Here is a 14,109-nt window from a genome sequence, read left to right as displayed (position 1 = left end):
TTATTCCTAACATTTTTTGATTGTATTCCTAACATTTAATACATATATTATTTAGAACGTACTCCTTATTTGATAAAATTAATTTGCAAACAAACCACTTTTAACTTGTGAACTAATGTTGTCTTGATTCATAAATGAAGTCATCAATTTTATATAGAATTAATGTTTACTAGATAAATTCAAAGTTCAAACAGAGTGGCAGTAATCGAGTAGAGACAGTGCTTGAAGGAGCCAATTTAGACTAGAAGGCTGCCGATGGCGACTGGCGTCGTCATGAGGAAAATCAAAATGTATAGTAATTGACTCAATAATATGGTTGGTGCCATGCTACACTGTCTAGGAACCTTATTATAAATACCAAGCAAAGTGTTATTCTTTGCACCACAACCACAGCACTCTCACTACTTCTTTTGTTAAGTAGCAAAACACACTAGTGTTGTGCTTGTCTCTTGTGTTGTTAATTTCACAACAAATTAAGTTCTAATTGTTCTGACTTCTGATGGCACCACAAGACAGAATCCTTGTGATCGGACCCACAGGAGCAATTGGAAGACATGTAATTTGGGCAAGTGTCAAAGCAGGAAACCCAACATACGCTTTGGTGAGGAAGAACAGTGTCACTATTGAGAAGCCAAAGCTCATCACAGCTGCTAATCCTGAAACCAAAGAAGAGCTCATCGACAACTTCAAAAGTTTAGGAGTTATTCTCCTAGAGGTATGTAAATATGTGATTTGAATATGTATATGAGTCTGTTTGAATGCGCGAACACTTATTTGCTGTTTTTTTTAGTAGATAAGCTCCAATAAGTGTTATGTAGTCCGTATCCAAACATGACCTATATTCATTTCAATTTTACAACTAATCTCAAACTAGTTCACTGTTCTGATTCTGTTTGATTAATTGTGCATGATGCTGCAGGGTGACATAAGTGATCATGAAAGTTTGGTTAAGGCAATGAAGCAAGTTGATATTGTCATCTGCACAACAGGTAGACTTCTAATTCTAGATCAGGTCAAGATCATTGCAGCAATCAAAGAAGCTGGAAACATCAAGGTAACTTAATTATTTATTCATTGGCTATAATTATCTCTGGTTCAATTTGCTTAGTGCTAATTGAACCTTGAATTTTGATGTGAAACAGAGGTTTTTCCCTTCTGAATTTGGGTTAGATGTGGACCGCCATGAAGCAGTGGACCCAGTGAGGGAAGTTTTCGTCGAAAAAGCAGGAATCAGAAGAGTAGTGGAAGCTGAAGGAATTCCTTACACTTACCTCTGTTGCCATGCCTTCACTGGTTACTTCTTGCGTAACTTGGCTCAACTTGATGCCACTGTTCCTCCTCGTGACAAGGTCATCATTCTAGGAGATGGAAATGTCAAAGGTAATCATCTAACAATCACAAACATGAAACACCTCAATTAGTCCATTCTAAACAGTTTTAGCACACACAGTAATGTTTGATGAATTGCTTCAATAAGGGTGTATATTGATTATATATTTGATTTACTTGTTAATTTCAGGAGCTTATATCACTGAGGCAGATGTGGGGACTTTCACCGTCTTAGCCGCGAACGATCCCAGAACATTGAACAAGGCTGTCCACATAAGACTCCCTGCTAATTATTTGACAGCAAATGAGATCATGGCATTGTGGGAGAAGAAGATTGGGAAGACTTTGGAGAAAACCTATGTTCCTGAGGAACAAGTTCTTAAGGACATCAAGGGTCAGTTACAAAAACTCATTTTAATTAGACTTCACAAATCACAATATTCAACTTTACATGAGTATTGATTATGTTACATACTTACATGCATCAATTTACTTAAATTAATTAATGATCTTGTTTTGATTTCTGATGTGGGTGTTTATGTTTTTGCAACAGAATCTGGTTTCCCTCACAACTACCTATTGGCTCTGTACCACTCACAGCAGTTAAAGGGAGATGCAGTGTATGAGATTGACCCTGCCAAGGATGCTGAGGCTCATGAGCTTTACCCTGATGTCAAATTCACCACTGCAGATGAATATTTGAACCAGTTTGTCTGAATTATGAGGAATGCGTTTCTTTCACTCTGCAGATTGCTCAATAAAACCACTGTCCCCTTTTTTTGCCTTTTGAAAAAATAGCTTAAATTCTGATGTACCTCTACTGTTGTATTCTCTTCAATAATTCCTCCTCATTGATGTAATCTTCTACCAAACAAAATAATATTCTATATGTTCTCAAATTTTTCACATCACTCTTCGTTACATGTCATTTGCTCATTTTTCGTTTGATCAAGTTGAAGGGCTCACTTGAAAAAATAAATGACTCACAAGAATGGACCGCGCACTGTGATCGGTTTGACTAAGACCATCTGTAATGGTGTTGAATTGAGGGTGTTTAATGTTGAAAGGGGTGTGTAATGGTGTTTAAATGAAGTGTTGAAAGTTGAAAGGGGGAGAGAGGAGTTGAAAAAATTAAACATAGTTGAAACCTGCGTTCGGAGCCACGTGGCACGCCCTGGTTGGTGACCGACAGGCGCGTGCCACACACGCGCCGACAAGGCGCGTAACGTGGCAGGTTGGCTGCGTGTGGGACCCAGTGGCTCCGGAAGTGGGACGCGTGGCACGCCCTGGTTGGGCACCGACAGGCGCGTGCCACGCACACGTCAGAGGAGAGAGAGAGGGGCTGCAGATCAACACGTGACTCCGTTTGATTGGTCCGGGCGATTTTCGTTTATCATAATCTTTCCAACTCAATTATTTCATTCAAAAAAAAAATTAAAAATATAATTTTTTACCAAAATTCATGATTTTTTTTTCTATAAATAGAGACTTGGTTCGTTTGATTTGGACACAGAAAAAAAAAACCAAGTTTTCCATCATCTTATTCATCTTATTATCTTTCTATTATCCCCTTTGCTTTGAAATGGATCCCAACAAGTACCATTTCAACACCCAGAATTCTTCTAACTCATTTAGCAACCAAATTCCCAACATCCAAATCAGTTTTCCAACTACCAAAATCCCAACATTTATCAACATCCAAATCAATTTTCCAACTACCAAAATCCCAACAATTATCAACATCCAAATCAATTTTCCAACTACCAAAATCCCAACAATTATCAAGATCCAAATCAATCCAACTACCAAAATCCCAACAATTTTCAAGATCCAAATCAATTTCTCAACCAACGTCCTCATCCCCATCATGGATCTATGTTCAGATATCCATCTCCAACACCGCCGTCTAATGATGGTGCACCTGAATTTCCCGAATTTTCAACACAAATGACTCTTGGTGGCATGACAGCTGGTAATGAAGCCACTCCAAATGAAGATGATTCAATTCCTACGAGCAGGAGAAGTCACTTACCAGCATGGAACACTGATCAAAATAGGGTGTTAATTAGTGGGTGGCTTAAATATGGAACAAACAGTGTTGTCGGGAGAAACCAAAAAGGAGAAACATTTTGGGGTCAAATTGCTGAGTATTGTAATCAGCATTGCTCATTCGATCCTCCGCGGGATGGAAATGCATGCCGAAACCGTTATAATTATATGAGCAAGCAAATAAATAAATGGATTGGCGCTTATGATGGCGCTAAGCGTATGCAACGAAGCGGTTGGTCGGAGAATGATATTTTGACCCAAGCGCAAGAATTATACGCAGATGGGAAGAAGGGTCAATTTAATTTGATGGCAGAATGGCAGGCTCTCTGTGATCAACCACGTTACTGTAGTCAAGCAGGAGGAAATGTTGGCTCAGGAAGTAGTGGATCTAAGAGATCTCGCGAGAGTGATGCATGTGGCTCAAACTCTATAGGATCGATTCCCCGTCCAATGGGTAGGGAGGCAGCTAAAAAAAATGGTAAAAAGAAGAGCACAACAGCTGCCTTGGAGGCGATGGAGAAAGATTAAGCTGAATACAAACAAGTCAAGGAGATAGAGGTTGAACAATTGAAGCAGATAGCATCGATGCAACAAGAGGCTAATAAATTGAGGAAAGAGGAGACTGAAGTCAAGAAAATGGAATTATTTCTAAAGTTAAGTGAAGAAGAGCATCTCAGTGACCACAAGAAAGAGCTGTTGAAGCGGTTGTCCCAAGAACTCTTTGAAAATTAATTGTCTGTAGTGTTTGCTTTATTAATTTTCAAGTGGTGTCAAGTTTGTAGTGTTTGCTTTAATAATTTGTCAGTGTTGTCAAGTCTGTAGTGTTTGCTTTATTAATTTTCAAGTGGTGTCAAGTCTGTACTGTTTACTTTAATAATTTGTCAGTGTTGTCAGTGGCTTTAATGTATGGGTTACCGAGTTTGAATATGTATCACTCAATTCGAATCTAGTCCTTATCCGATAATTAACTATAGTTCATATTATTTCGAATCCGTCAGTGTCCACCATTCAATTTATCTATATATATGGACTCATAGATCCACCATTCAATGTATCTCTTCCCATCTACTTCAAATTTCACAAAAAATGGATCCACCAGAGTTTGATCTCGAAGCATACCTTGAAAAAAGTGAGAGAGAAGACACTTATATACTCAACCGATTTAGGGATCGTCGAAATCTAATATTGGAGGATAGTGCCCCTCGTGGTAGAAAACATCTCAGTAGAAATCATGCAGGGGCAAACCAAAGGCTAATTGACGACTACTTTGCCAATGAGCCTACATACGACGATAGAATATTCCGTCGCCGGTACCGGATGCAAAAACATGTTTTCCTTCGAATCGTTGCGGACCTTTCAAGTAGTGATAACTACTTCACCCAGCGAGTTGATGCAGCGAAGAAAGAAGGTATATCGCCCTTAGCAAAATGCACCACAGCAATGCGAATGTTAGCATATGGTGTGGCAGCAGATGCAGTCGATGAGTACATCAAAATAGGAGAGACTACAGCATTGGAGTGTTTACGTAGATTCTGTAAAGGAATCATACGATTGTATGAGCAAGAGTACATGAGAGCACCAACCCAAGAGGACTTGCAAAGAATACTACAGGTTAGTGAAATGCGGGGGTTCCCAGGCATGATCGGGAGTATTGACTGCATGCACTGGGAGTGGAAAAATTGTCCTAAAGCATGAGAAGGTCAATTTGCTAGAGGGGATATGGGAACCACCACAGTTATTCTTGAAGCAGTTGCATCTCCTGATCTTTGGATCTGGCATGCCTTTTTTGGATGTCCGGGAACGTTGAACGATATAAACGTTCTAGACCGGTCACCAGTGTTTGATGAATTGGAACAGAGAAACGCTCCAAGTGTGAATTTCATCGTGAATAAACGTCCCTATAATATGGCATACTATCTAGCTGATGGTATCTACCCTTCTTATCCAACTTTCGTCAAATCTATTAGACTTCCTCAAAGTGAACCCGATAAGTGCTTTGCAAAACATCAGGAGGGATGTCGGAAGGACATCGAATGTGCATTTGGAGTGCTTCAAGCTCGTTTTAAAATCATCCGTGAACCAGCTCGCTTGTGGGACATAACTGATTTGAGTATCATCATGAGGTCATGCATCATATTACATAATATGATTGTTGAGGATGAACGAGATTCATATGCCCAACGCTGGACCGATTTTGAGCAAGCTGAGGGAAGTGGATCTAGTACACCGCAACCATACTCGATCGAGGTGTTACCCGCTTTTGCGGATCATGTGCGTGTTAGATCCGAGTTGCTTGATCCAAAAGTCCATCACGAACTGCAAGCAGATCTAGTGAAGCAAATCTGGGCAAAGTTTGGAATGTATCATGATTAAATATGCTTTGTATCGTTCTAATTACGTTATTTGTGTGTTGTGTGTTTAGTTTGTTGTCTTACATTTTAAGTTAAGAAAATTAAATAAATTATTGTGTGCTTAGTTTGTTGTCTTGCATTATAAGTTAAGCAAATAAAATATATTATTGTGTGCTTAGTTTCTTTTCTTCCATTTGAAGTTAATAAAATAAAATAAATTATTGTGTATATTTTTTTAAAAAAATATTAAATTGTTAAGTGTTTTAATTTAATTTACGTTAAAAAAATATTACGTTAATTTAATTTAATTTAAAATAATAAAAAAAAATTAAATTAAATTAAATCGATAATAGTTTATTTAATTTAATTTTTATCGAAAATTTTAATTTTATGAAATCATAAAAAGAAAAATATAAAATTAAATCAAAATATGAAATAAAAAAAGTGGTGTGGTAGGGGGTAGGGTGTTGAATGAAAAACCATTGGAGTGGGTAAAAGTTGAATGAAGTGTTGAACTGGAGAGAGAAGGTAATGTGGAGTATTGGGAAGAGAAAAAGTGGAGTGTTGAGGGTGTTGAATGTTAAAACCATTGGAGATGGTCTAAGCCTATAAGGACAAACAAGTAGAAACATACACTATGATCAGCAGATTTCATCTCAATTAATGAAAAGAATTTGGTCCACTTTTTGTATTAAAGTAGGTGCTAAGGTCTTTGTTGCATGAGATGAGTGCTGACAGATATTTAAACATGACCATAATACTTTTCTGGTCAAATGAATTACATAAGACTACCCACAATGGTTTCAACATTCAACACCCTCAACATTTCACTTTTTCTCTTCCCAACACTCCACATCACCTTCTCTCTCCATTCTCCAGTTCAACACTTCATTCAACTTTTACCCACTCCAATGGTTTTTCATTCAACACCCTACCCCCTACCCCACCACTTTTATTTCATATTTTAATTTAATTTTATATTTTTCTTTTTATGATTTCATAAAATTAAAATTTACGATAAAAATTAAATTAAATAAACTGATTTGGATGTTGATAATTGTTGGGAATTTGGTTAGAAGAATTCTGGGTGTTGAAATGATACTTGTTGGGATCCATTTCAAAGCAAAGGGAATAATAGAAAGATAATAAGATGAATAAGATGATGTAAAACTTGGTTTTTTTTCTGTGTCCAAATCAAACGAACCAAGTCTCTATTTATAGAGAAAAAAGAATCATGAATTTTGGTAATTTTTTTATATTTTTTAAATTTTTTTTTGAATGAAATAATTGAGTTGGAAAAATTAGGGAAAAAAAAATCGTCCGGACCAATCAACGCGTGACACGCGTCACCCTCAGACCGTCCTCTCTCTCCTCTGACGCGTGGCACGCACGCGCCTGTCGGTGCCCAACCGACGCGTGCCACGCGTCCCACCACGGTCCCGCCTGCTGCCACAACCTGCCCGTAACGCGCCCTGTCTGCGCGTGTGTGGCACGCGCCTGGCATCAACCAACCAGGCCGTGCCACGTGTCACCGCGGGCAGGTTTCAACACAGTTGAAAGTTTTCAACACCTCTCTCCTCCTTCCAACTTTCAACACTCACTTTCAACACCATTAAAACCCACTTTCAACATTAAACTACTCACTTTCAACACCATTGTGGGTAGTCTTACATCTAACGTCATAGGTCTCATAGAATAGAATATTTCTACTATACTATGTTTAATTATTTTATTTTTTAATAAAATTAATACATATCTGTTTCTAATTATATCAAGTGGTGTACATGCTTGATTCTCTTTAAATAAGATTTCGGGTTCGAGCATTGTGGATGGAAAAAATCTCCGTTAGAAAAGTTAGCCCCAAAAGGACAAATGCCTTAAACAAAAAAATTTATATCATATTTGTAATAAATATAAAATGAAATATATCATCATCCGTCTGTTCATTTTATAGATATATAAAATGCTAGTTCTACATTAATTATTTTAGATCATTTAAAAAAACATTAATTATTATAGATATAAAGAATGTTATCAAAAACGTAGTGGGAGGTCATTTTCAATAATTGTGTGCTTAAAATAGCAAAATTGGCTGAATTGTGTCAACCGGCAATGTTGAATATGAATTGTTTGATATATTGACGTTGAAAGACTAATAATGTGTTCTCATTAAAACATATCCAGAACCGCACACGAACACATAATCTGTTTCGCTTGATAGGAATCTCCTATTCTCATTAACACCTGGTAAAGGGGGACTGCACAACATTTGGGGTGGACCCTTCTTTAGGAGAGCTGTTATTGACAACCATTTGGACAGTTTGTCTGAAATCAAATATAACAACAGCCTCTTGTGTGTAATTAGCTGAATGAGGCTATGTAATTTTTGGTATAGTGCATATTTAGATACACGATGAGATCAGAGTTAAAATAAAATCACCGTTGACAAGCATCATAGTTTGAAATATAGTTAACGGAAGTTGCTTTTGTCCACAATGTATCCTAAAATGCATATGGTATAGTACTATAATCACATGGCTATTATTGCTGTTTGCTTATGTACATGAAATAAAATTCTTCTTCTGCTTCCGCAACTGATATCCCTTTTCTTAGTATGAACAACAGAAAACTGTGACGGTTTTTACCACTGCGTGATAGGAAACAAAGTTGAAAGCAGAATTTGTTTCTAATATAAATAAAAAATAGAGTTAAATAAAAGCAGAGTTAATCTAGTCCACGCCAACGGTGAATTTAACTAAGCACAACGATAATACCAAGTTGGGTAGTTTTGTCAACGTATGCTGGCATCAGACAAAATTATTCTGTTTTTTCAGAAATTGAACTATGCCCTTCTCAAATTTTCATGTGGTGGTTCTAGGTTGAAAGTTTTGGATGCGGTTCACGGCGGTGTAGAACAGTGGAGATATATGTGTAAAAGGTACTCTAAAAAGTTCAAATCTAGAAATATCTCGAAGTCTAAGATGAATTAATAATACGATTAAATATGTATTTATAAACATTGTGATCGTATTTTAGTGATTTGAGTCTGTCTCTAGAAAACTTTAATGAAGTTCTCCGAGATAATGGTTATCTTTTGATAAACTTGAAATGTTTTATTCAATATGCCGGTCTCATCCGCTCGGCCAATGCCTCATTAACGTCGGACACCATCATGGTACACACTTTGCGTTAGTTGGAATGCTATTGGGTCTCGTGGTCATTTTCGCCTACGGAAACACTCAGCACTGCCCCTAAGCATGAGGGAAAACGACAGAATCAGAATGACAAATACTCTCGACATATACAAGGTCAAGCATTGTTGTCGTTGGTTAACATCACCAATGCATCTCATTTTGAAAACATCGCGCTTCTATTTCCAATTCTACTTCTTTTTGGCTCATCCTTAGAGAGGTGAAACACACCAACTTCACTTGTTTGCTATTTGAGTACAATCAACCTCAAAAACCACTAGCCATCTCAATCTTGAGCTGCAAGGTTAGCCACATTCATTGATGGACACTCCAAATTTGAAACCAATCTCCTCATACAAGAAGGGGCGAAGCGGTTATGAACCCTCAGACACAGAAACTGAGTGGCATGATACTCCACGCCATGAACGAGAAAGAAGGAACTTGAATTTTGGTCCTGAAGAAGCAAAGGCTCTGAATCTCATGAGCAATCACAGAAGGCACCAAAGCAAGTCACCTTATAGGCCACACATAGCAGTTAACAATGAAGATGATGATGCTTCGTTATCATACACAACAACAGGTTCGAACATGCGGAGAAATATCAGTCCTTTGCCTAGGCCTGACCTTGGTAGAACAGTGTCTCCTTTTAACAGACATCGCCTTGAGCAAAGAGAAAACAGAGGAAAAACTGGTTCAGTGCTTCTTGATGTGGAAAGAGTGACTGAGAAGCCAATGTTCAGAAGAGCAGTGACTGCTCCAAGATTGAGGGAGCAACAGATCAAACCTTTGCAAAATGGGGGAAGAACCCCCAAGATTTTGAAAGCACCTTCAGTTGGTGAAATCAATGAAATGATAGCTCAGGTGAAATTATCCAAAAACCACCCTAATGGTGATTTTTCATCATCACAGCTAGAAAGTACTGAGTCCATTCAACCAGGTGATCTTTTCTTTTCTCGTGAATGCAATGCCTTGCAAGGGAATAAGAATACTTCTTTGCAGAAAAATATTCAGCAATTTGGGTATTTTAGTCCAAGACCCCCAATGGTTACTACCATCAATCCAATGAGAGAAAATGGTAACCTCAATATCCGAGGAACCTCTTCTAGTGCCTTATCTCGTTCGACTACGAGGACAAGTAGTAGAAAGGGGAGTGTTACAGGGAAGCCAAGTTCCAGTGCTAGTGTGAGCAGTGCAAGCACATGGAAATTCACATCCAATATAAAGAAGGCTCAGAAAGATACATGGTTGGGTTGTATGATGAGAACAGGAAACTGCAGGACAACAAGAAAATCGCCTGAACGACGGCCCATTGATGAAGGTTCTTTGATTGAGAAGGCGGTTGTAGCAGAAAGTCTACCGGAATTCTGGGCAGATAAACACCAACCTGATTCGCTTAATGGCTTCATCTGCAACAGACAAGAAGCTCAGCTTCTCAAGGAATTAGTATGATTCATATTTGATGATTGCATGAATGTAGGGATTCCCGACTGAAGGGAATCCATTTCCCATACTCTTTTGCAACATAAATAACAGCAACACATGCTCTAAACATTATTTTTTATATACTGTTTTATACATGGAATCTACTAAATTAAAACCCTAATTTGATGAGTTCCGCTCTTTAATTGATGGTAATCATATGAATTTTAACCAACTAGAAGGGGGAGTGTGAGATTGCTTATTGTTCTAAAATTTTAGGCAAACCAAATCTCCTCACTTCCTTTTCTAGTTAAAACATCTTAGTCCTTAACACTTGCATAATTTCTCAATTACTAAAGCTACCATGTTCTTCAGGTGTCTCAGGGCTCTTGTCCTCATATTTTACTCAAAGGACCCCCTGGTTCAGGAAAAAGAGAACTTGCAAGAGCTCTTCTTCGAGAAATATACGGTGATGCATGCTGTAATGTATGTTTCTTCCCATACTTTTCCTTCTAGATGAGTTCTAGTATTCCTCAGCTGACACTGTCTCTCCCTTTTTCAGCTGTCCCATGATTTAAGACATTTCCAGGTAGAGATATCTTCTTAATGTTAATTCATTTTTTATCATTTCAAATGTTGAATCTCCAATACATGGCTGGAGATCAATTGTATTTACTGCATTGACAGGACAAAAGAACAATGAAAGTGTCCGTTCCAGTAACATCCAGTTCTCATCACATGGAGCTCAATGTAAATTCAGAACCAAATGTCAAATATGCTTTAATGGGATTGATCAAAGAAATTAGCAATATTTATGCAATTGCCCCTGAAGTCAGCAATATGAATTTCAAGTCAGATTATAAAGGTTAGTTGTCTAAATGCATGTTCATCTTAAACACAGTTATCCTTTAATGTGAGCCCAGCTAATGTGGCTGGTTTCTCTAAACTTTCAGTGATAATTCTTTATGAGGTCGACAAAGCAGTAGAGAACATCCAGCACTTGATCAAATGGATTATAGACCGCTATTCAGATACATGCAAATTAGTACTTTGCTGTGAAGATGATGCTAACATTATTGGACTTGTGAAAAACCGTTTCAAAGTTATCAAAGTTGATCCACCTCAAACTCATCAAGTAAGCATAAATAAATTACAAAAAGATAACCTAGGAAATAACATTAAACCAAACTAGTTGTTAGTTTATATGAAGCACGAGTGTGTGTTTTTTGTTTCCTATTTGCATTGAGGCAATCAGAGAAGGGAGATTTTACCACGCTGATTTCATCGTGAATCAACGTTGAGTTTAATGGAAATCCAAGCATATACATAAATTTACCTGAACACTAACACACCAACGTGTGTGTAGAGTTAATCTTAACATCAATGCATGATTGTGCACTTAAAATTAAGTTTCTCACTTCTAATGTTCTCAAACACATCACGCTAATCTTCAATGTTCCAGATTATGGAGGTTCTTATTCAGATAGCAAACCAAGAGGAAATTGATCTATCCAAGAATTTTGCTATGAAGATTGCTACAAGATCTAAGCATAACCTCAGGGAAGCAATCATGGCTCTTGAAGCATGCAAAGCACACAAGTAAGAACTCCTAAAAATTATTTTGACATTTCCAGGTAAATTGTCTACAAAGACTTACTGGTTGACTGTGATGTGCAGCTATCCATTTTCAGAAGAACAACCAATTTCTGTTGGATGGGAGAAGATCATTTTAGAAGTTGCTGCAGAGATTCTAGCTGATCCATCATTTTCACGGCAAGAATTTTCTCTTCTCGTCCTATGTTTTATGAGTATATAAATCGACAAATAGAAGCTAAAATCATCTTATAGCATATTTGAATCACCTTACCTTTTCTCAGAATCAACTCTGAAACTCAGAAACTTCTCCCCAGACTTGATTATAGCTTTAAAACCAGTTGTAGAAGGATTTTCAAACCTGCAACTATTATCCCGGTTCTAAAACTAATATGCTATACTGCTATTCATTTTAAGGTTTGCTTATTGGAAGGCTGAAATAATAAGTTGCAGTTTTTTTATAACTTGAAAATTGTCAATCAGATTTTGGTTGAAGTAATTGTTTTTGTTCTTCTTATGATATGACCAGCTTACTCTCCATACGAGGGAAATTTCAAATGCTTCTCCTGGATTTTGTCCACCCCAAATTGATTCTCCTGGTAATGAATCAGTGCCTCTGCCACAAGAATCCATACAGAATTTATTCAATTTACCAAAATGCTATTTCTTAGTGGAATTTTTGTTCATACATGCAGAAACTTGTGGATCAGCTCCTAAAAAGAATTGATGGCAGCTTAAAAAGGGAGCTCTACTACTGGCATGCTTATTATGTGAGTTTCTCCTTCTATTATTTGTCTTAGCTGATGGTAAATTATGTTAGAGAACTAATAGCATGTTTGATTCAGTTTCTCTTTTCTCATAATCAATTTTGAAACTCAATAGATACTCATAGAAACTACTCTCTAGAATTGATTCTGACTTTAGAATCGATTATAGAAGAATTTGCAAACATGCACTAAGTTTGTTCCTATCATGCCAGTTCTGTGCTCATTCATCTTTTGCCCCAAATTTTATGTGTTCTTCTCTAATAAACTTGTAACCAAATGCTGTAATTAACAGGACAGAAGACTCCCACCAGGAACAACAGCTTTACTAAAATTAGAAGGTAAGGCATAACAACCTTTGTAATGGCTTGTAATCTAACCATAGATTGAATAGCAAGAATATATGGGGATGAATCTGTTGCTATATACATGTGGTTTTGAATATAATAAAATTGACTAGTGCACTCTTCTGCAGAATCTGTGGCCAAGTTCATGAGCATATGCAGAAAAAGCTCTGGCACTCGGCAATATGTGTAGGTTAACATGGATGCAGCTACTGGATGAATCCTTGCACAAACACATTTAAGATTTATGAATGTCAGTATCATATGAGCAGCACTAACTAATGTTTCCCTAATCAAATGGATTAATGGAACATATTTTAGTATATATCAGAAAAGAAGGTACTGAGATAGTTTCTGCTACTTATATTATAAAGATTTATACACATTACTAGCAATGCACAATACTTTATGCAATTAGTAATTTGTTCGTAAATATACAAGTTACATCAAGTATCTTCCTATGTGAAGTACATGCATAGGATATTTAATATGTTGCATGGAAGAAATTCTTAATTCAGTAAAAAATAAATAATAAAGTTCCCTCCATGCTTAAACCACACTAACACAAAGAAAATAAGACAAAAAAAAAAGAGATAAAGAGTTTGATTAGTAGTTTTACTTGTAGTCCTCGCTTTTACTTTTAGTAGAAGAAAATAAAATTGAGTCATGCACTTATTTATTTCATTTTCACTTATTTTCTCTTGTGTTCCAAACGAGAGTGGATTCAATTTTCAACATATTCACTTTTCCTTCCTCAATGAATTATGAGAAACAAACAAGGAATTACTAGAAACAAACAAAGCGTAATAAACTATTTAGTTAAACTTATACAAGTCGGGCTCAAATCATTTAAAAAACTTTTACTCGTGATGATTGAATAAATTGTTTGAGTAATCTAAAAGTGGGTGATTTTTGTCAAGTTATGTCTCGGCTAACCACTAGTCCTCCCCCTTGTTTGAGTAGAACCCCTCTTTCATTGACGAGAATGCATGCACCTACGCCCCTAGACTCTTGTCCTCATGGTTTCGGTTTAAGTCTAATCTCGATGGTTGCAGCGAAATATGGCGTT

At 37.0% G+C, this 14,109-nt stretch overlaps 2 protein-coding genes across 3 annotated transcripts; both read left to right on the top strand.

Annotated features, from left to right (window-relative positions):
- Positions 1-331: 331 nt before the first annotated feature.
- On the top strand, positions 332-2,235 carry LOC130740702 (isoflavone reductase). The gene is made up of 5 exons (XM_057593381.1): positions 332-715; positions 920-1,054; positions 1,143-1,380; positions 1,520-1,723; positions 1,883-2,235. Exons 1-5 carry the CDS (start codon positions 500-502, stop codon positions 2,044-2,046), a joined length of 957 nt encoding a protein of 318 aa, XP_057449364.1. The 5' UTR covers positions 332-499; the 3' UTR covers positions 2,047-2,235.
- A 6,883-nt stretch (positions 2,236-9,118) lies between these two features.
- Positions 9,119-13,453, top strand: LOC130740700 (uncharacterized). 2 transcript variants are annotated; one of them, XM_057593376.1, is made up of 11 exons: positions 9,120-10,363; positions 10,715-10,825; positions 10,902-10,928; positions 11,027-11,204; positions 11,293-11,474; positions 11,802-11,938; positions 12,017-12,112; positions 12,462-12,531; positions 12,628-12,702; positions 12,992-13,037; positions 13,172-13,453. In XM_057593376.1, the coding sequence occupies exons 1-11, from the start codon at positions 9,242-9,244 to the stop codon at positions 13,231-13,233; spliced, it is 2,106 nt and encodes a 701-aa protein (XP_057449359.1). In that variant the 5' UTR covers positions 9,120-9,241; the 3' UTR covers positions 13,234-13,453. The 2 variants fall into 2 exon arrangements, with proteins under 2 accessions (XP_057449361.1, XP_057449359.1); XM_057593378.1 differs by lacking the exons at positions 12,992-13,037; positions 13,172-13,453 and having other exon boundaries at positions 9,119-10,363; positions 12,628-12,732.
- Positions 13,454-14,109: the final 656 nt, after the last annotated feature.

This window comes from Lotus japonicus, chromosome 2 (genome assembly GCF_012489685.1).
Source record: "Lotus japonicus ecotype B-129 chromosome 2, LjGifu_v1.2".
Classification (NCBI taxonomy): Eukaryota; Viridiplantae; Streptophyta; class Magnoliopsida; order Fabales; family Fabaceae; genus Lotus; species Lotus japonicus.
Note: the sequence above shows the minus strand (reverse complement) of the source record. Positions and strands in the feature narration are given on the sequence as shown.

Bases quoted from the DNA above. Each gene is read 5' to 3' on its own strand.
- LOC130740702 (XM_057593381.1), top strand. From the start codon at position 500: ATGGCACCACAAGACAGAATCCTTGTGATCGGACCCACAGGAGCAATT. The intron at 716-919 runs GTATGTAAATAT...ATGATGCTGCAG, and splicing joins TAGGAGTTATTCTCCTAGAG to GGTGACATAAGTGATCATGA. The intron at 1,055-1,142 runs GTAACTTAATTA...GATGTGAAACAG, and splicing joins AAGAAGCTGGAAACATCAAG to AGGTTTTTCCCTTCTGAATT.
- LOC130740700 (XM_057593376.1), top strand. From the start codon at position 9,242: ATGGACACTCCAAATTTGAAACCAATCTCCTCATACAAGAAGGGGCGA. The intron at 11,475-11,801 runs GTAAGCATAAAT...TCAATGTTCCAG, and splicing joins ATCCACCTCAAACTCATCAA to ATTATGGAGGTTCTTATTCA. The intron at 13,038-13,171 runs GTAAGGCATAAC...ACTCTTCTGCAG, and splicing joins AGCTTTACTAAAATTAGAAG to AATCTGTGGCCAAGTTCATG.